Below are 22621 nucleotides of genomic sequence, written 5' to 3' on the forward strand. Positions count from 1 at the left end.
GTAATTATGATGTGCCTTGGTGTGTTCCTCCTTGGGTCCAGCTTCCTTGGGACTCTCTGAGCTTCCTGGACTTCCTGGAAGTCTATTTCCTTTGCCAGATTAGGGAAGTTCTCCTTCATTATTTGTTCAAATAAGTTTTCAATTTTTTGTTCTTCCTCTTCTCCTTCTGGCACCCCAATAATTTGGATGTTGGAACGTTTCAAGGTGTCCTGGAGGTTCCTAAGCCTCTCCTCATTTTTCCAAGTTCTTGTTTCTTCATTCTTTTCTGATTGGATGTTTCTTTCTTCCTTCTGGTCCACACCACTGATTTGAGTCCCAGTTTCCTTCTCATCACTATTGGTTCCCTGTACATTTTCCTTTGTTTCTCTTAGCATAGGCTTCATTTTTTCATCTGTTTTTCGAACAGATTCAACCAAGTCTGTGAGCATATTGATAACCAGTGCTTTGAACTGTGCATCTGATAGGTTAGCTATCTCTTTGTCGCTTAGTTGTATTTTTTCTGGAGCTTTGAAGTGTTCTGTCATTTGGGCCATTTTTTTTTTTTGTCTTGGCTCGTCTGTTACTTTAAGGGGCGGAGCCTTAGGTGTTCACCGGGGTGGGGTTGCGCTGGTTGCAACCCTGTGACACTGTATGTGGGGGAGGGGCCGAGTGGGAGCAATGGCGCCCGCCTCACTCTCCTCCGGCTTTCAATCTTTCACTCCGCTACCCACAATCAAACTGGGCCACTCTGGTGCTGGTTCCCTAGTAAGAGGGGCTGTGCACACTCTAGGCCCCTGTGGGTCTCTCCAACAACCTCTCCTGTGAGGCTGGGAGTCTCTCCTGCTGCTGCCCCAACCCCCACAGGCGTTTTCAATCAGAGGTTTGAGGCTTTATTTCCCCAGTGCTGGAACCTTGGGTTACGCGGTCTGCTTCGCTCCCCGCTCCCCACCGTTTGTCCGGTTTATCTGTGGGCGAATGTGGTGCCGCGGGGTGCTACCCACTGACTAGAGCTATTTTTATTACTTAAGTAGCAATAAGTGGTATAACCAACAATGAAGATAAGATGGAATCTGACCATGATTCTAATAAGAGCAGGTATGATTAATATTTTGTTATCTTTTTAAAAAAATGTCTTTAATATACCTAACTGAAAAAAAATTAAACAGCATATTCATTGTTCAGTTCAGCAGTTCAACCATGAAACATCATATTTTTCTGCTAACTCCAGTTATTATAATATTAAATATTGGGTTAGTTTTAACATGTCATAAAGGAATAAAACCATGGAATTCTGTTATTGTCTTTACTGCCTGATCAAAGCTTAGGATCTGTATATGGCAATCTAAAAATTTTCCTTGAGGACATTGCTGAGGATATCATGAAATACATTCTCCATATCTTCCTTATGAAAATCACAAGAGAAATTGCTCATTGGTACTATGAAAAGCAGCACTTCTAAGCAACTAGTTTGCTTCTATATTATTCATGCCTGAGCTCCTATGACTGGTGCTATTTTTCTGTTTGGTTGACAGGAAGCTCAAAGCTAAATTAGAAATCTACCTTAAGGAAGGAAACAGCTCTGTGTGTGCTATATGATGTACTAATACCACCTGACTTCATATTATTTTCTGCCCCTACTTCCTGATTTTCTCATTTTACTCTTCCAAAAATGTGCTGTATTATACTTATTTTCATAAGAAGATGTGAGTTCTATTTCCTTTTTCCAGTTATACCATTATCAGCTTGTGTGACAGGCAGGTCATGTGTACTTTCTGATCTTCAGTTTGCTCCTGTGTAAAGAGCAGATAACATCCTTTCTCCCAACCTTACCAGAATTTTGTTACAGCAGCAAAATATAACATGTAGGGATGTACTCTGAACAGCAAAAAGCATTATTAAAAGTGTGCCAGAAGGCAGCACAGCACATTCTGTTGTTCTCACTGAGAGAATATATCAATACCAATTTCAAAAAAGAACAAATTACTAAAGAATAGTATCTGATCATACATTGTTTTCTGTAGGAGTCCTTTACTGTCCAGCATCTTTAAGACTTCTTGAGATTTTTCACGATAAAATGATTCTCCTGAGTATTCATCAAAGTGTACTCCTAGACGCTAAAAGGGTTGAGAAATAGGAAAAAAAGTTGTTTAAATGTGCTATTACCTTACCCTGAGACAAAATAGGATGCTCTACAATCTGTCACACAGATGGAGAAAGAAGAATTAGATCAAGTCACTCCTCTGTTCTAACCTTCTAAAGGCTCCTCCCATGCCAGTCAAATCCCTGCAATAGTATTATGCTGTCTAATATGGTAGTTCTAGGGATATGTACCTATTTAAATTAAAATAAAATGAAATTAAAACTTTAGTTTCTCAATCCCATTACTCACACTTCAAGTGCTCTGTAGCCACACAAGGCTAGTTAGTGGCTACCATATTGGACAGCACAGACAGACCATTTCTATCACCGCACGAAACTAGACTGGAGAGCCCTGAAAACTGTCCTACATCATGTCCCACCCTACAACCTCTGCAGCCTCCTCTCCTGCTGTTCCTCATCCTGCTTACCTACCCCAGCCACATGGGCTTCTAGACTGACACTCTCCTCATTAAACCCACAGACAGCACACCTGATCTCTTCTTCCCTGCTTAATTTTCTCTATAACATCATCACCACTTAACAAACTATATGTTCTTGTTTAATTCACTCTCTGTCCCCTTGCTAGAATGAAAGTCTATGAGAAAACTTATCTTTTTTATTCACTGTTATATTTTTCCCATGACATAAAATTTTTATTAAAAGAATAAATGTATGCCCGTCACATATAGGCCTAAGGCTGCAATCAAAGGAAAAATGATTACGAAAAAGTGAAGGAAAGATAGGAGAGAGAAAAGAAAAGCGAGATTGAAATGAAGTATCAGAATGTCACCAGATATTCAGTCTGTTCCGTTTATAGGCTTCAGGACTATTTCAGAGCTATAACTTTCAGCCCAAATAACAATATTTAAGTCCTAATTTCCAACCCAATGTCAAATCTATTCTTAAAACATGAGCTTAAGGACAAACTTTGCTACCTAGTGGTGGTACCAGTCAAGAGCTGCACCACATCACAGGGAAGTAGGACAGTGGGCAGGTACCTTGTAAATCCGAATATACTCTTCTACACTCAAATCCCGAAATTTCTGCCAGAGTCCAAGTGCTTGCACGTCACCCAGTTCCAATCGCTGGAAGAACTCATGTGCTGATTTTGCTATACTCTTATCGTCTGCTGCTTCTTTATTAACTTGTACATAAACCTAAAGCACAACAGTACATTAAATGAAGTATATTATTAGACACAGTTATCTTTAATAAAGGAAACAAAAACAATCCTGAAAATTCTCATTTAAAGGTTATCTAACTGCTCTCATTACAGAGTGTAACCTTTTTTTTTTTGTCATGAGTCTTTAATGAACCCTATAGAACCCTCCTCAAAATGCTTCTAAATATATAAATACATATATTTACAAACGAAGTAATAACATTGGAATAGTTATCCAAAAACTTTAACAAAAATTTGTGATATAGCAATGAAGGAAAACACAAACTTTCTGACAGAGGTTAGTGAAAATAACATGTAATTTTTTCTTCTCTTACATTAAGAAAGCCTGGCTTAACCTAGACTGGCATATCTTCTTCTTTTTAAAGTCAAATTATTATAGCTACAACTTGTCTGAGAAAAGGTTAAAGAAAGTAGATGGTTTAATCTGGCAAAGAAAAGGCCAAAGAATGATTTAGCAGCTGACATTGTAAACTGTTCTCTAAATCCACAAAAGATCAGTAAAATGGGTGATCTAGAAAAACTTTTTGGATAGTTAGCTTAATTATATGCCAACTTGGGCTCCTGAGAACTGTGTAGAGCACTCACTGCTCGAGTTTTTTTGTACCATTTTCCTTGGCTGGTTTCGCTCCATACCCACCAATGACAGGAGTGAAGTTGAATAGCTTACTAAGGACTCTTCTAGTTCTAGGATTCTGTGTTCACAACACAGTTGTTAATCATTTTCCAGTCTCCAAAATCCAAGGCTAAATATCAATATTATAGCTCAAGTAGTTTTGAAGTTATGCATATGGACTATAATGATTTTATTTACAAGTTGTAACTCCCAGAGAAAAACATGAATGATAAGTTTGCAATCCTCATATTTTTTCCAGAAAACTACTAGAGTAGCATGAAAGTAATAAAAGTTGGCAAGTAAACTACCAAGAAAAAAAAATTAGGTCTCTAAACTCTTAGTAATATCATCAAAATATCACTGCAGGAGTATTCAGGTAGCGAATGCTTTGATATCTGGAGAATACATTGGGACAACCAGAAAGAGGCTTATACCCTTGAGATATTACCAACAAAGGGCAGAGGGCATTAAACAACTGTCTCAAGGCAAAAATGTCTCTCCCTTCATAGATGGCTTGTGTCAATTACTGGAATGGATGAATTGAATCAGAATTGAATGAATACATATCTAAATAAAAATAAAACCTTCCTTAATATTTTTTTTCTCTTTAAAGCATATTGTTCAGAAACAAGTTAATATAGCAAGCCTGAGACTGGTATCCTTCGAATGTCCTGTTTGCAAGGTTAGCCCTTGACTGGCGTCTGGGAACTTGGATTTCGGGAATGTTTGCACCAACCTGGTAAGAAAGGCTCACTGTGCCTAAACTGTGCAAACTATATGGTTTATGCTAAATACCTGCTTTCCTTCTAGGAGTTTGGAATTTTAGTACATGCTACATAGAGGGTACCTACATGATCCTCCGGTAGAAATGTTACACACAGAGCACCTAATGAGCTTCTCTGGTAGACAACATTTCACACGCACTGTCACAATTTGTTTTGGGAGGAATTAAGCACATCCTATGTGACCCTACTAGGAAAGGACTCTTGGAAGCTTGGGACTAGTTTCCTCTGGACATCTCCCCATGTGCCTTTTCCCTTTCCTGATTTTGCTTTGCATCCTTTTGCTGTAATAAATAACAGCTATGAGTACAATTATATGCTGAGTCCTATAAGTACTCCTAGTGAGTCACCAAACCTGGGAGTGGGAGACCTGACACACATATCATTGAAATTAATTTCCATGTGGTTCTATGAATAAATCTAAAATAAGTCAGTTGGAAAACTAAGTAAATTGCAAACTTCCTGACTTCTGAATGATCTATCCATTGACAACTGCTCAATATAGACATACCTCAAGATATTGCAGGTTCAGTTCTAGACCACCGCAATAAAGAGAGTTGTAATATTTTTGATGGTGGAGGATATTATCTTCAATTTGTAAAAAAAAAAAAAATTACCTACAACTGTGAAGTGCAATAAAATGAAATGCAATACAATGAAGTATGCCCTTTAGTCCAGCCTACAGGAGTAAGGATATATACATGGTTTGTGATTCAAAATCAAACTAACTTTCTCTCTCTCTCTCACTCATACACACACACACACACACACACGCAAACACACATTTTATAAGCAGAAACACAAAATATCCTTATTTTAGAAGAGAAAAGATTTTAGTTTTTTTAAATCTAGGACTCTAAACTCAAATAAACAAACATTTAAAAATCTAATAAGCATTCAAACTACTGATAAGAATTAGAAAAAACTCAACCAAACTCTTTTCCCTTTCTTCAAGTTTAAAATAGAAGTAATTAAAACAAAATAAAACATAAAAACCCTTTCTAATAGTTCAAGGATTTTGGCATTTCAGCAATTTATAGTTACAAACCAAACAGTACTGAAAATCAACTGACACTATCAAACAGAACAATAAAAGAGCCTTAATTAGCACTTAATCTGCCTGTAAAGGCACAATATAAAACTATAATTATGAATATTCATCATTGTTTTAGAAAAGAAATGCTTTTTCTTTCACAAATAAGTTTAATACTATATACTTCTGAAATTATAGACAATTTTCAATTTATAACTACCACAAACCTTTTACCCTTAGAAAGTATGTATTTTGAAGATAGCTTTCTTTTGAGGCTAGATCTAGACACAAATGGAATAAGGAGGAAATTTTAAATTTGGATTTGATAATAAGAGGGTGTGGCTTAAGCAAAGTGTTTATGAAGACAGAAACACAATTTTCTCTTAGTTACTAGAATGTAAAAGCTGGTTGTTTTTCCACTGGGGAATAAACTAAATGTCTGAGACCTCTTTAAAGAAATATTAACCTTTTCTTTTCACTGTTTCTAGATGTTGGAGCTGCCAAAAAACATATGATATTTATTTCTAATTTAATTGATTATATCCAGCTCTTGGGATGACCTGATAAAATGTAAAGAAATAAGCATGAAAAATAGAAATAGTACATAAAGCCCTCTCATTCCTTCTTAAAAAAATTTTATCTTCACCCAAGGACATTTTTCTTTCATTGCTGTTAGAAACAGAGAAAAAGGGAGAGAGGAAGAGAGAGAAACATTAATGTGGAGAGAAACATTGATTGGTTGCTTCCCGTATGTGCCTGGACTGGGGATACGTGCCTAAACTGGGGATTGAACCCGAAACCTAGGTATGTGCTTTGACCAGAAATCGAACCTACAACCTTTCAGTAACAGGACAACACTCTAACCAACTGAGCCACACCGGCCAGAGCCCTCTTACTCCTTCTTAATCCCTTAAGTTTGATTCTACACAGGCACAGTCTATTTTCTTGGGGCAGGACCCTAAGCCCATTTCTGGTTATTTTTCCCTTAAAATTCAGAGTAATTTTAGCATATTACTTGGACACTAAAGACCCTTTTACCTGTCCTCTATCTTAAAATGCATTTAATTTTGATCTCATTTTTTTTTAGAAAAGTACGTGTTAATTCATGATTATAATTCAAACAAACTCACTGTTAGTTTCATTTTGATTAGAAATTTCTTAGAGGCACTGGTTGAGACAGCTTCCTTATATTCAATGAAATATTAAATAAATTCAAACAAATTACTATATTAATACATCAAATAGTTAACAAAGTCAAAGCTTGGCAGGTAAAAAAATATCTGACTTTAAGTAATTCATTGTCCAATTTCTCATTAGTATCGTACATTATAGCAGCATAGAAACAGCATTTTACCATTTATTTCTCTCCTTTTAATATTTAGAGTCTCCTATTTTTATAATTACTAACTCCTTGTAGATCATCTGACATTAGTGCTAATAAATACAACATTTCTCATGCTGAAGAAGGTGTTTTTGCACATTTCACTGGGGTGGGATAATTACTGAGCTATTAACATGTACTCTGGCCTTGCTTGGCATTTTATCCTTGTTTTAAAAACACTTAGAGGATGAGACCCTATAGTGCTGACCCAGAAGAGCATGGGTTAAGCAGAAATTTAAGTGGCATTAGAGAGGACTGTCAAGGGTGCCTGGAGAGAGGAAAGAATTGTCTAGGTTGAGGAGGGAATACGGGAACACTCCCAGGAATAGCAGAAGCTGGGCAGCCCCTGGGGTGGCAGTAGGCCGTTAGAGAAAAATGGTTCATGGTGTCCCTAACAGGGAGGCTGGTCTTTAGGCCTATGGAACTGGGCCACAGCAAGGACCTCCCAGGGGAAGCTTATTGCATAAGCAGAGCTGTGTGCCTGCAAGGAAATATGTAGGCTTGGATACAGGCGTATCAGTCAAGACCAGTGTGGAATGAGGACAAGAAGAGGCCTCCACTGCCTTCCTGGGATGCACATAAGAGCCTCGGGAACTCCGCATGATTTGGGAGGTGGGGAATCCCTAGCAATGACTTACTTGACTCTTACCACTCTCAAAAGAGATGTAAGTAGACTTTTTCAGATTTAAGTAGACTTTTAATATAAAAGCTATTTCTTGCATGTAAGTGTTATGACAAATAAAATTCATATCAACCATAACAATCATCCTGGAAAAGTAGGGTGAGCTAACCAACAAAAAACTTTGGAATTCATTTCTTTATACAATACAAATTCCTAACTGCATAAGTAATCCTGTATATATCTAGAATTGATTCAGTCTTGAATTATTTTCTTTACTTAAGTTTGAGAAATTGTTCTGAGACTAACACCAGGAAAAAATAGTCTCTTGAGAAAACAGATACCTCCTCCACATTTTTTAAACAAGAGCAAGTAAATATTCCCACTCATCAAATTGGTGCTTTGATCTTGCCCTATATTTTTCATTTACTATTTTTTTGTTTGCTACTGATATAGGGAAACTCAAGGTCAGATCTCTATTATAGACTATTACCTAGTAACACATTGTCCTATGACTTTCTGTCTTTTTAAAGTGCCCATCACTGTAATTACCCCAAATATTTTCAGAATGGGGTAAGGTAAAAATAATGAAATGCTATGGGATCCATTTTGAACTTACGAAAAAATGTGTACTATCTGTGTTAATATTTTATGTTACCTTTACAAATGCCAGAGCTAGGGTACAGGGCCAATGCATACTTTATTAGCAAAAAATTTCTCTCTTGTGAGAGGCTGCTCATATTTCAAATGAATTTCTAGTTATCAAACTCCATATTAATAAGCAACTTGTAATGAGCCAAATTTGAAAATTTGTAGAAAAAGAAAAAAAAAGAAAGAAAAAAAAACCCACACGGGTTTATCCATTCATAAAGACACAGCATTACATGTTATCAAGGTCCATTCAAGCAGCTTAAATCTAGGAGGAACCCTGAGAAATTTCTTCTAAAAATTATTATTATAACAAAATAATGATAATTTAACACTTGCTAACTCTACCATGAGAAATTACTTTTCAATATAAGTGGAAAGGCTTTTTGTAAGTGTTCCAAAACTTTTTACAACTGTTTTCCTTGACTTAACAGTGTCAATTCCAAATAGCAAATAGATTAGTTGTTCAACTCATTTCACTCATTTCAAATCCAATTCACCAAGGAGAAACTACAATATTATAAAACCACTTTCCTATTTTGTGGCAATAAATTAGAATAACTAAAGAAAAATTATCAAACACTGGCCTACAAAAGGCCCAGCTTTAAGTACAACACAGTCAGATGCCATTGCCAAAGAACGACTACAGGTATAGAGAAAAACTAGTAATGAAGCAAAGCACAAAAATGAAATGCAGTAGAGAAATGACCGTAGGCGTTAAATCACAGAAGAGAAAGGCTAAAACTATCATATAATATCATTTCTAACTTGGCCAAGACACTGAAATGGGGATACCGATCATGGTGCAATTTAAAGAGAGGTAGGCCACAAAACCTGTTATTGGACAACTTAAGCCAAATTCAAAACAAATATGCCAGAAGTTTGAAACTGCAAAACTAAATTACTAATTGCATCCCTGGTATAGCAATTCGAGGATGAAAGAGAGGAAAATGCTATGTAAGTAATTACAACCAATGGAAGTAAATGGCTCAAAAAGGCATTCTGTAGTGCCAGTGTGGGCAGAGTAGTGTAGTACAATATTTATGGCACTCGGGAGCCAAACTGCCTGTGTTGGAATCCTGGGTCTGGTCCTTGGGTTCATTAGCAAACTGCATAATAAAGTTGGAACCTTACAAATGGTAACTAGTGTGTCCTACCATAGTTATATCTTCCCTGGAGCTGTACAATAGGTTTTACATTTGCAAAACTTAAATAAAAGAGAAAGGGGCAAGACCAAATTCATTCAGACAAATTTCCTGCAAGTCACAATGTTTGGGGTTGGGGGTAAAAAATCAGAAATACAAGGTGCTTCCTCTCAAAGAGCTCACAACTACAATTTGACAAGGAAAAAACCAGGGGTTCAACCATGGTTCAGGTTGGTTTTTGTTTTTTTTGTTGAACGGGATAAAATCATTTATTGGTATTTGCTTAAAGCTTTACTTAAAAGAAAAAATTCCTCATTTATGCTGTAAGTTGTTGAAAATAATCTACAGCGACAACTATAATTTTAAAATAAAAACTAGGTCTGCAAGAATTAGCAAAAGATAAAATCATCTAGAGATTGTTACTTTAGGTTTTGCCTTTCCTGTCCTGCAAACAGGAGAAAGAGAACAGGTGAGTGCTCTAATGCATTTCTATCTTCTATGCAAATAGCAAGGTAGGTGTATTTGACTTGCACTCTTTTATCCATAGACGCTTCTCCCCTGTGAAGCTATTAGGCAAAAGAACACTTAATGAAAACAAAGTCATTGTTCCTTGAGTTTTTATTCTTAGGAGTACCCCACTCCCTGTTTCTTCCTTAAGTGTATCCATCAATTAGTCACCTCTAACAGAGATGCATGCTTTTGTAAGTCTTAAAAGACAGGAAGTTGTGTTAAACTACATAGAAAGAAACATATGGTTAGGTTTCTAACCAGTTTGAGAACAGATTTTACTAAAATATTTAAAACATTATAGGCAACAAAGTTTACTGTTTTCAGTAGTCAATAAAAACTTTTGTGCCAGGTGGGATAAGGGTGAGAACAGTTACTCTCATATATGAAGATATACTTTAATTTTTTTTTCCTTTTTAAATTATACTTTATTGACTAGTTTATTACAGTTGTCCTGATTCTTACCCCTTTGCCCTCCTCTACCCTGCTCCCTCAGCCAATCCCAACACCATTGTCCATGTCTATGGATCATATGTCCAAGTTCTTTGGCTACTCTATTTCCTATACTGTACTTTACGTCCCCATGGCTATTCTGTACCTACATATTTGTACTTATCCCCTCAGTTCTTCACCCATTCCCCCACACCCCTCTCCCACCTGGCAACCATCAAGGCTCTCTGAATCCATGATTCTGTCTCTGTTCTTCTTGTTTGCTTAGTTTGATTTCGATTCAATTGTAGATAAGTTATTTGTCATTTTATTGTTCCAAGTTTTGATCTTATTCTTTTTCTTAAATAATTCCCTTTAACATTTCATATAATAATGGTTTGGTGATGATGAAGTCCTTTAGTTTTTTCTTGTCTGGAAAGCTCTTTGTCCTTTAGTTCTAAAAGACACCTTTGCTGGGTAAAGTAATCTTGGCTCTAGGTTCTTGTTTTTCTTGACTTTGAATATTTCTTGCCAATCCCTTCTAGCCTGCAAAGTTACTTTTGAAAAATCAGCTGACAGTCTTATTGGAACTCCCTTGTAGGTAACTAACTGCTTTTAAGATTCTCTCTTTATCTTTAACCTTTGGCATTTTAGTTATGATGTACCTTGGAGAGGGCCTCTTTGCATCCATTATGTGTTCCTGGACTTGCTGCATGTCTATTTCCTTCACCAAATTAGGGAAGTTTTCTTTCATTTTTTAAATTGATTTCCAATTTCTTGCTCTTGCTCTTCTCCTTCTGGAATCTCTATGATGCAGATGTTGGAATGCTTTAAGTTGTCCCAGGGGCTGCTTATACTATCCTCATTTTTTAAAAATTTTTTTCTTCCTGTTGTTCTGATTGGTTGTTTTTTGTTTCCTTATGTTCCAAATCATCAATTTGATTCTCAGGTTCATCTACCCTACTGTTATTTCCCTGTAAATTGTTCATTTCAATTAGTGTATCCTTCATTTCTGACTGGGTCTTTTTTCCTTAACTTGCAAGAATTTTGTTAATTTTATTGAGGCATATTGACATACAATGAAATGCACATAGCTAACATAAAATTTAATGTTTTTATGTATTATATACCTATGAACCAATCCATGATCAACATAATGAAAATATCCATCACTTTCAGAAGGTTCCTCATGCTCCTTGGTAATAACACCTCTTTCCTGCTAACCTTTTTCCGCTCCATCCCTGAGTCTGCAAGTAACCTCTGCTTCATTCCTATCACTATATTAGTTAATGTCTTCTAAAATTTTGATGGAATGTAGTTTTTAAATATATTTTATTATGCTATTACAGTTGTCCCATTCCCCCACTTATTCCCCTCCACCCTGCACAACCCTCCCCCTCCTGCATTCCTCTCCTTTAGTTCATGTCCATGGATCATACATATAAGTTCTTTGGTTTCTACATTTCTTATACTGTTCTTAACCTTCCCCTGTCTATTTTCTACCTACCATTTATGCTACTTATTCTCTGTACCTTGTCCCCCGCCTCTTTCCCCTTCCCACTCCCCTACTGATAACCCTCCATGTGATATCCATTTCTGTAATTCTGTTCCGGTTCTAGTTGTTTGCTTACTTTGTTTTTGTTTAGGTTTGGTTGTTAATAACTGTTGTCATTTTACTGTTCATATTCTTTATCTTATTTTTCTTAGATAAGTCTCTTTAACATTTCACATAATAAGAGCTTGGTGATGATGAACTCTTTGAACGACCTTACCTAGGAAGCACTTTATCTGCCCTCTCATTCTAAATGATAGATTTGCTGGATAGAGTAATCTTGGATGTAGTTCCTTGCCTTTCATGACTTTGAATACTTCTTTCCAGCCCCTTGTTGTCTGTAAGGTTTCTTCTAACAAATCAGCTGACAGTCTTATGGGAACTCCTTTGTAAGTAACTATCTCCTTTTCTTTTGCCACAGGTCTTTTCAGTCAGATTTTTGAGGCTTTATTTCCCTGCACTGGAACCCTGGATTGTGTGGTCTGTCTCGCTCTCCAGTTGTCCCTCCTGGTTTATCTGCATTTGAATGTGGGACTGACTGGTCCGCCAGTCACCACCTTGCTGGCCCCAGTCCTCCAGCTCTGGCCTGCCATGACTCCTCTCTGCCTGGTTGCCCGTCTCCACTCCTCCTACCGGTCTGGATGAATGTTTCTTCTTTAACTCCTTGGTTGTCAGACTTCCATAGCATTCAATTTTCTGTCAGTTCTGGTGGTTTCTTATTTTTAAATTTGTTGCTCTCCTTTTGGTTGTGTGAGGAGGTACAGTGTGTCCACCTACACCTCCATCTTGGCCGGAAGTCCTGATTGGACCTTTTTTAATGCTGCTGAGGTCCTCACTAAGCTCCTTGAGCATCTCTTTAACCAGTGTTTTGAACCCTGCATCTGATGGATTGCTTATCTCCCATTTGTTTAGTTCTTTTTCTGGAGCTTGTCTATTCATTTTGGCAGCCTCCCTGTATTTGTTCCTATGTATTAGGTAGATTTGCTTTGACTCTGTGTCTTGATAGTGTGGCCTAACACAGTAGGTGTCCTGTAGGGTCCAGTGGCACAGCCTCCCCTATCACCCAAGCTGGGTACTCAAGGTGTGCTCTTTGTGTGGGCTGAGTACACCCTCCTCTTACAGTTGTGCTTTGGTTCCTGTTGGAAGATCAATGTGAGGGATTTACCCAGGCCAGTCAGCTGCAATGATTGGCCGTGACCACTTACCACCAACCTCCGACCTCCATGGAGGATCAGCTGTGTAGGGGCAAGGTAGTTATGCTCTGATGTGGTCTGTAGCTGGCTACTGGGTGCGCTGGCCCTGGGGTTTCCCGGGTGGTACAGATTAAGGTCAGCCCCTACCTGTGTTTCGCCCCAGGGCCACCCTGTCTGAGCTGTAAAGGAATCTGAGATGGCTGTTACTTATGCTTGGCTTGGAGATTCCCAGGTGAAGCCTAGCTGTGAATCTAGGTTGGCTGCTTCCAGTGCTGGGCCTGGGGCTCCCTGAGGCCAGCTGTTGCTAGTTTGAGAGGATTTAGGAAGTTGTGAAGCATAAGCCAAGACCAGTCATTCATGTGGAAAAGCCGCTTGGTTGGGCTAGTAAGTTGGGAGGGGCAGAGCCTCTGGGGGTCTTCAAGGCGGGGTCAATTGGTGTTAGCCAGGTTGACGGAGTCTCAGATATGGCACCAGCTTGCCAGCTCTGTGGGGAGAAGTTTCAGAAAAGGGATAATGGCCTCTCCTCAACTCGATACAAGACACTTCATTTCTTCCCTTAGCTGCTATCCCAGTGCTGGAGCTTAGAGGGAGTGAGTCTGAGTAGGTAATTCAGTGTGTGGGTGCTTTAAGAGGAATTGCTTGGGGCTCCAGAAGTTTCTCCCACTGATTCAATCCCTAGTGGTTTTTGCAGCTAGAAGTTCTGGGGACCTATCTTCCTAGCACTGGAACCCTGGGCTGGGGGCCCTGGCATGGGGCTGGGACTCCTTTGTCCCAAGTTATCACTCCAAAATTTATATCTACCACATGTGGGTAAGGGATCAGCCTGTTCTGAATTTGCACTCCTTCTACCAGTGTGGATGGATGTGGCTTCTTTAATTTCGTAGTTGTCAGACTTCCATTCAACTTGATTTCTGACGGTTCTGAGTGATGGTTGTTCTATATTTTAGTTGCAATTTTGATGTGGTTGTGCAAAGAGGCAAGCCATATCTGCCTATATTGCCATCTTGACCAGAAATCCCTATACTTTAAATTCTTAAAAATGTTCTCTCAATTACACAAGGTCTCCAAGCAGGTTTGTATATTCTGCATCATGGGTTATCTCTGTGGGCCTGGATCTGATGAAAAGGTTCGCAAAGCTTGCAGTAAATATACTTGACATTATTCAAAGTTTAACAAACGAAAACAGCAAAAATTCCAGGCACTAAGGTGGCATGCTTTACAGAAAACCATAAAAAACGATTAATTTTTAAACTCTTGCCTATCAAAACTCTTAATTGGAGAGAAAAATATGTGTGGTTAATATTATAAATCAAAATGTAGGTATTTAAATTGTATTGTAGGCAAGGATTCAGGAGGAAATGACAAACCTTTAAAGATCTTTAAGAATTAGGATTGAGGAAGATGGCGGCAACATAGGTGGGAGCGGAGTCCACTTCCCCTCAACGCCAGGGAAATACCTAGCTGATCTGAGGAGCAGAGCGAACAGCCAACAGTATTCCAGCATATACGAAGATCAGAGACCAAAGATAGAGGACACTGAAAGATCTGACGGTAAGAAGAGTGCTGAAGGACAATAAGGTCCACGGGACCCAGGACCGCGCGGTACAAGGGCGGCAGAAGCGCCAGCCCTGGCGCAGGGGCTGCGGCAGGAGTCTTGGGAGAGGGCCAGGCTGCGCTGTGAGCAGCCAGGTGCTTGATTAGACCAGGGGGGCTTGAAAAGGAGGAATTTCTCAAAAAGAAAAAGAAAATAGAGACACTCAGGGGCTAATTAGAGAACTCTCGGTAGTAGCCGAGGCCCCTGGCGCCCCTCCCCCTCCACCCCTGGACTGCTACGCTCACCTGAGGTCTGGTCACGCGCGCGAGCAGATTAGCGAACGGGACCCACACTTGAAACCCAGGAGGGGCGCCCACACCTGAAACCTCCGAGATAATTTGGACCAGAGTCTAGCTGCTCTACCCACAGGCCCAAAACCTCGGAACCGAGTGCCGCGTGATTCAGTCCCAGGGCGGCCCCGCCCGCCCGAGAGACTCAAGCCCAGGGCGGCGGGATCAGGCCCCCAAGCACAGAGCCTGTGGCTCAGCGGGCTGCGCGCGCTCACCAAGCACAGGGCCGGCTGGGTGCCTGTTTTCTAAATACAAAGCTGCTGGCGAGTGTCCTAACCCCAAGGCGGCTGAATCCGCCACCTGCGCGCCAGCGTTCCAAGCCCTGGCGGCTCTATTGGTCCGCCGGCTGCGCGCTCAGGGCACAAAATAACGTCACAGACCCAAAGCGGCTGGATTCCCCTGCTGCGCGCGCACGCGTCACAAGCCAAAGCAGCTGGATTGGCTGATCAACGGACTGATTGACTGCCAGGGACCACACTTACAAAACAGCGAAGAGTGTGACCCAGGAAGAGAGAAAAGTGAAACCAATCCTTCCAAACACCCCCTCCCGTTGCACAGACAGGACACCAGCAGAAATAACCTGACCGGTTTAAAGCCAACAGAAGGTTTTTTTGTTTTTGTTTTTTTTGTTTTTTTTTTTTTTATCCTTTTTCTTTTTTTTTCCTTTCCCCCTGAATTCCTTCTTTCTCTCTCTCTTTTTCTTTTTTTTCATTCCTTCTTCCTCCCATCCTTTACCATTTTTATGTCTTCTTCCTGCCTTCTTTTATCTATTTCTATGTTTTAATTTTTGCTAAAATTCCTTCTTATCTTGCCTCTGATCTTTCTTTAATCCTTCTTCCCTCCTTCCTTCCTTTCCTCCTTTCCTATTTCCTTTTTCCCTCCTTCCCATCTTTCTTTTGGTTTGTTTTGTGTGTGTGTGTGTTTTTGTTTTTTTTTTCTTTTCTTTCGCCCCCCCTTTCTCTTTTTCCCACAGGTGAGACAACAAAACCTGGAGTGCTGAAAAGACTAGAGTTAGACCGTGTTAAACACATAAACGTCAGCTCAAGACCAGTGAGCACAGGAGAGTAAGGAGACAGCACCACCGAATCCCATTGGCATTCTACCATAGAAGTTCATATCATAAATCCAGGGAGTCAGAACAAAGCAATTTAAGACACAGAGGCCAACAAGAAGAACCTCACAAACAATGGGAAGACAAAGAAACAATTCCCAAATGAAAGGAAAGGAGGAAGTCTCAGAAAGAATACTAACCGAAAAAGAGGCAAGTCAACTATCAGATACTGAGTTCAAAGCAATGGTCATCAGGAAACTCACTGAGCTCTCTGAGCTCAAAGAGAACTACCAGAAACTACAAGGAAACTACAATGAACTCACTGCAAACTATATCAACATGAAAAAGGAAATAGAAAATATCAACAAGAGCCAAGTGGAAATGAAGAATACAATTTCTGAATTGAAGAACACAGTAGAAGGAATTAAAAGCAGACTTGATGAAGCAGAGGATCGGATCAGCTAGCTGGAGGATAAAGTAGAAAAAAACACCCAGAAGGAGCAAGAAAAGGAAAAGAGGCTCAGAAAGAATGAAGAGGCAATAAGGGAAATGCAGGATAACATGAAACGTAACAATATCCGTATAATAGGAATACCAGAAGGAGAAGAAGAAGAGCAAGGGATAGAAAACCTGTTTGAAAAAGTAATGATGGAAAATTTCCCTAATCTGAGGAGAGAAAAAGTCACCCAAATCCAGGAAACACAGAGAGTCCCAAGCAAGAGGAACCCAAAGAGACCCACTGCAAGACACATCATAATTAAAATGGCAAATTTCCAAGACAAAGAGAGGATCTTAAAGGCAGCAAGGGAGAAAAAGGAAGTAACATACAAGGGAGCCCCAATAAGGTTAGCAACTGACTTCTCAATGGAAACGCTCCAAGCCAGAAGAGAATGGCAAAAAATATTCCAAGTAATGAGAACCAGAGGCCTCCAACCAAGACTACTTTACCCAGCAAGGCTCTCAATCAAGATAGAAGACCAAATAAAGAGCTTCCCAGACAAAAGAAGTCTAAAAGAATACAGCTCCACCAAACCAGCTCTGCAAGAGATGCTAAAGGGACTGCTTTAAGGAAAGGAAGGAAAAGAGAAAGACAGAGGAACACAGGTAGGAAATAATGGCAATGAATAACTACCTATCGATAATAACCTTAAATGTAAATGGATTAAATGCTCCAATCAAAAGACATAGAACAGCTGAATGGATAAGAAAACATGACCCACACATATGCTGCCTACAAGAAACCCATCTCAGGACAAAAGACTTACACAGACTGAAAGTGAAGGGCTGGAAACAAATTTTCCAAGCAAACGGACAGGGAAAAAAAGCAGGGGTAGCAATACTCATATCAGACAAAATAGACTTCCAAAGAAGGGCCATAAAGAGAGACCCAGAAGGTCACTTCATAATGCTCAAAGGAAGAATCCACCAAGAAGACATAAACATTGTAAATATATATGCACCCAACATAGGAGCACCCAAATACATAAAGAAAATCTTGGAGGATTTCAAGAAAGATATTGACAGCAACACAATTATAGTAGGGGATTTTAACACCCCACTATCAAAAATGGACAGGTCTTCCAAACAAAAGATCAACAAAGATATTGTGTCACTTAACAATACCTTAGAGGAAATGGACTTAACTGATATATACAGAGCTTTTCATCCCAAAGAAGCAAAATACACGTTCTTTTCAAGTGTCCATGGAACTTTTTCAAAGATAGACCACATGATAGGACACAAAGCAAGCCTCAACAAATTCAAGAAAATTGAAATCATATCAAGCATCTTCTCTGACCACAAGGGTCTGAAACTAGAAACCAACGCCAAGGGTAAAAACCCAAAACACTCAAAATCATGGAGACTGAATAGCATGCTATTAAACAATGAATGGGTCAAGAACGAGATTAGGGAAGAAATCAAAAACTTCCTGGAAACAAATGAAAACGAACTCACAACAACCCAAAACCTATGGGACACAGCAAAGGCAGTCCTGAGAGGGAAGTTCATAGCAATACAGGCCTACCTTAAGAAGTTAGAAACAGTTCACACAAACAACCTAACCCTACGCCTACAAGAACTGGAGGAACAACAACAAAGACAGCCCAGAGCAAGCAGAAGGAAGGAAATAACCAAGATCAGAGCAGAACTAAATGACATAGAGACTAAAAGCACAATTGTAAGGATCAATGAATCCAGGAGCTGGTTCTTTGAAAAGATAAACAAAATTGACAAGCCTTTAAGTAGGCTCATCAAAAAGAAAAGAGAGAGGATCCAAATAAACAGAATTAGAAATGAAAGTGGAGAGATTACAACTGATACCACAGAAATACAAAGGATCGTAAGAAATTACTATGAACACCTGTATGCTAAGAAATTTGAAAACCTAGATGAAATGGACACATTTCTAGAAAAATATAATCTTCCAAAACTGAATGAAGAAGAAGCAGAAAACCTGAACAGACCAATATCAGCAAAGGAAATTGAAGCAGTCATCAAGAAACTCCCATCACACAAAAGCCCTGGACCAGATGGTTTCACAGGAGATTTCTACAAAGCATTTAAGGAAGAACTAACCCCTATCCTTCACAGACTATTCGAAAAAATCCAAACTGATGGAAGACTCCCAAACTCTTTTTATGAAGCCAACATCATCCTAATCCCAAAACCAGATAAAGACACAACGAAGAAAGAAAACTTCAGGCCAATATCGCTGATGAACATAGACGCTAAAATTCTCAACAAAATATTAGCAAACCGCATCCAGCAATATATTAAAAAGATCATCCACCATGACCAAGTGGGATTCATCCCAGGGATGCAAGGATGGTACAATATTCGCAAATCAATAAACATAATACATCACATCAACAACAGCAAAGACAAAAATCACATGATCATATCAATAGATGCGGAAAAAGCATTTGATAAGATACAGCACCCATTTCTGATAAAAACACTCAGCAAAGTGGGAATAAAGGGAGCAGTCCTCAACATAATTAAGGCCATATATGAGAGACCTACAGCCAACATCACACTCAATGGACAAAAACTTAGAGCTTTCCCACTAAGATCAGGAACTAGACAAGGATGCCCTCTCTCACCACTCCTATTCAACATAGTATTGGAAGTCCTAGCCACAGCAATCAGACAAGAAAAAGCAATAAAAGGCATCCAAATTGGAAAGGAGGAAATGAAACTGTCACTGTTTGCAGACGACATGATAGTGTACATGGAAAACCCTATAGACTCCACTCAAAAACTACTCGACCTAATAAATGAATTTGGCAAAACAGCTGGATACAGAGTCAATACCCAGAAATCAAAGGCATTCCTGTACACCAGCAACGAAACTGCAGAAACAGAAATCAGGAAAAAAATCCCATTCGATATAGCAACAAGAAAAATAAAGTACCTAGGAATAAACCTAACCAAGGAGGTAAAAGACCTGTACTCAGAAAACTACACAACACTGAAGAAAGAAATTAAGGAAGATACAAACAAATGGAAGCATGTACCATGTTCATGGATTGGAAGAATCAACATTATCAAAATGGCCATACTACCCAAAGCAATTTATAGATTCAATGCAATCCTTATTAGAGTACCCATGACATATTTCACAGATATAGAACAAACATTGCAGAAATTCATATGGAACCATAAACGACCTCGAATAGCTGCAGCAATTTTGAGAAAGAAAAACAAAGCAGGAGGGATCACAATACCTGATATCAAACTGTATTACAAGGCCACTGTAATCAAAACAGCCTGGTACTGGCATAAAAACAGGCACATAGACCAATGGAACAGAATAGAGAGCCCAGAAATAAACTCAAGTCTATACGATCAATTAATATTTGACAAAGGAGGCAGGAGCATAAAATGGAGCAAAAACAGCCTCTTCAACAGATGGTGTTGGGAGATCTGGACAGCTACGTGCAAAAAAATGAAACTCGATCACCAACTTACGCCGTACACGAAAATAAACTCAAGATGGATAAAAGACTTAAATATAAGCCGTAACACCATAAAAGTCCTTGAGGAAAACATTGGCAGGAAAATCTCAGACATTCCACGCAGCAACATCCTCACAGACACATCCCCTAAAGCAAGGGACATAAAGGAAAGAATAAACAAATGGGACCTCATCAAAATAAAAAGCTTCTGCATGGCTAAAGAAAACAGCACCAAATTACAAAGAGTACCAACAGTATGGGAAAACATATTTGCCAACGATACCTCAGACAAGGGCCTGATCTCCAAAATATATAAAGAACTCACTCGACTCTACCCCAGGAAGACAAACAACCCAATTAAAAAATGGGCAAAGGACTTGAACAGACACTTCTCCAAGGAAGACATACAGAGGGCCCAGAGACATATGAAAAGATGCTCAGCATCACTAGCCATCAGAGAGATGCAAATTAAAACCACAATGAGGTATCATCTCACACCAGTCAGAATGGCCAACATAAACAAATCCACAAACAAATGTTGGAGAGGATGTGGAGAAAAGGGAACCCTTGTGCACTGTTGGTGGGAATGCAGACTGGTGAGGCCACTGTGGAAAACAATATGGAATTTCCTCAGAAAACTAAAAATGGAACTGCCCTTTGACCCAGTAATTCCGCTGCTGGGATTATACCCTAAGAACACTGAAACACCAATCCAAAAGAATCTGTGCACCCCAATGTTCATAGCAGCACAATTTACAATAGCCAAGTACTGGAAGCAACCGAAGTGCCCATCAGCAAACGAGTGGATCCAAAAACTATGGTATATTTACACAATGGAATTCTACGCAGCAGAGAGAAAGAAGGAGCTTATACCCTTTGCAACAGCATGGATGAAACTGGAGAGCATTATGCTAAGTGAAATAAGCCAGGAAGTGAGGGACAAGTACCATATGATCTCACCTTTAACTGGAACATAAGCAATAGAAGAAAAAAGCAAACAAATTATAACCAGAGACATTGAAGTTAAGAACAATCTAACAATAGCCAGGGCGGGGGTGGGGGGGTGGGGGCGGGGATAGTGGGAAGAGGGTATTACAGGAACTACTATAAAGGACACATGGACAAAACCAAGGGGGAGGGTGGAGAGGGGGGAGGGAGGTGGGTTCACCTGGGGTGGGGTAGAGGGATGGGGAGAAAAGGCATACAACTGTAATTGCATAACAATAAAAAAAATTAAAAAAAAAAAAAAAAAGAATTAGAATTTATTTCTTGAAATTTAATCACAAATCCAGCTGTGGGAGGAAAACCATTTATTAAGAAGAAAAACAATGAAGCACTCTCTGCGGCTTTGACTAGAGGAGAAAAGCATTATTTTGGCATACACTCTTCCTCATATACAGGCATAACATCTTTAGTCTAATTCCCCAGTATGTCACCAATATGGCTGAAGGTGTATCTGCACTTTTGTGAGGCCCAGAAATACCAGAGATAACAACTAAGGCAATGAAAAGGAAACACATCCCTGGAGATTAAGTAGACAGGAAGAATTTTATTAATAAACTCTGGGAAGGACTGATGACAGAGACACAAAAGGACTAAGTGAATTAGAATAGAAAGGAGTTCACATTGGACAAAAGCCAGGAAAAAAAGCCAAAAGCCAGGAAAAAAAGCCAAAAGCCAGAAATGAAAAAAGCACATACAAATTCAGAGAGAAACACACCTTCCTTTCTCCACACCAAAACAAGAGCAAAATAGTATATTCTCATATTTTGAAGTGCAAGTGAATTGTAGTTACTATCATGAAGAAAGCCGCAGCATATAGCAAATGACAAAAATTCCTCTGTGTTAAATTGTTATCCTATGTGTTTATTCTAAGATGATTCTATACCTGGAGAACTACTGTTTCAAGTCAACTAAAACAGTAATAAAAGAACATCTGCATTTGAAAATTAAAATAACTCCCTAGTTATATAAAAGCGGCATTTTCAAGTTCTTTGGTTCCTTGTTTTAAGGAACATTTGTTAAAACCTCTGAGACTACAAATGTGTTTGCAAGGTGCATAGTACTCTGGAAAAAAGAAAGTTGAAGTATTTTCTAATATTGTTTCTTGACAACTTACTTGGAAGAGATGTTGTAAAGGATTGGACTGGAGTTTTTCTTCATAGCCAAACAGTTGGAAGCCAGTTCCCAGAAGACCTACCGCAATAATCCATAAGTGAAAACATAAAATGGAACAGTAGAGAACAATGATGGCAGGGAACAGGTATAGTTGTATAAAAAGATCAATCTCCCATATCTTGAGAACATTGCAAACACGTATTATCACCTTCTGCTACCCCATAAACAGACACAAGTCAAATTCAAATATATTGAATCACACATTCAATAGTTTGAAATAGATCAGTTACTAAAATTAATTTCACAGAAACCAACAGGCTATGAACTCATCAAAGGCAGGGGCTAAAACTAATTTATCTTTGTACTAACAGTGTTCAACAGCTACCTAGCAGACAGAATAAAAGGA

General features: G+C 39.0%; 1 protein-coding gene across 4 annotated transcripts in view; it reads right to left on the reverse strand.

Annotated features, from left to right (window-relative positions):
• The window catches only part of RARS2 (arginyl-tRNA synthetase 2, mitochondrial), a 68494-nt gene that overhangs the window by 14311 nt on the left and 31562 nt on the right, over positions 1-22621 (reverse strand). For all 4 annotated transcript variants that reach the window (XM_045188551.3, XM_024551694.4, XM_053913530.2 and 1 more), the window contains exons 8-10: positions 22217-22293; positions 3117-3275; positions 1987-2093 (exon numbers count right to left, since the gene is read on the reverse strand). In XM_045188551.3, the coding sequence (XP_045044486.2) occupies positions 1987-2093; positions 3117-3275; positions 22217-22293 (343 nt within the window). The remainder of the gene's footprint in view (positions 1-1986; positions 2094-3116; positions 3276-22216; positions 22294-22621) is intronic.

This window comes from Desmodus rotundus, chromosome 11 (genome assembly GCF_022682495.2).
Source record: "Desmodus rotundus isolate HL8 chromosome 11, HLdesRot8A.1, whole genome shotgun sequence".
In the NCBI taxonomy this organism is placed as follows: domain Eukaryota; kingdom Metazoa; phylum Chordata; class Mammalia; order Chiroptera; family Phyllostomidae; genus Desmodus; species Desmodus rotundus.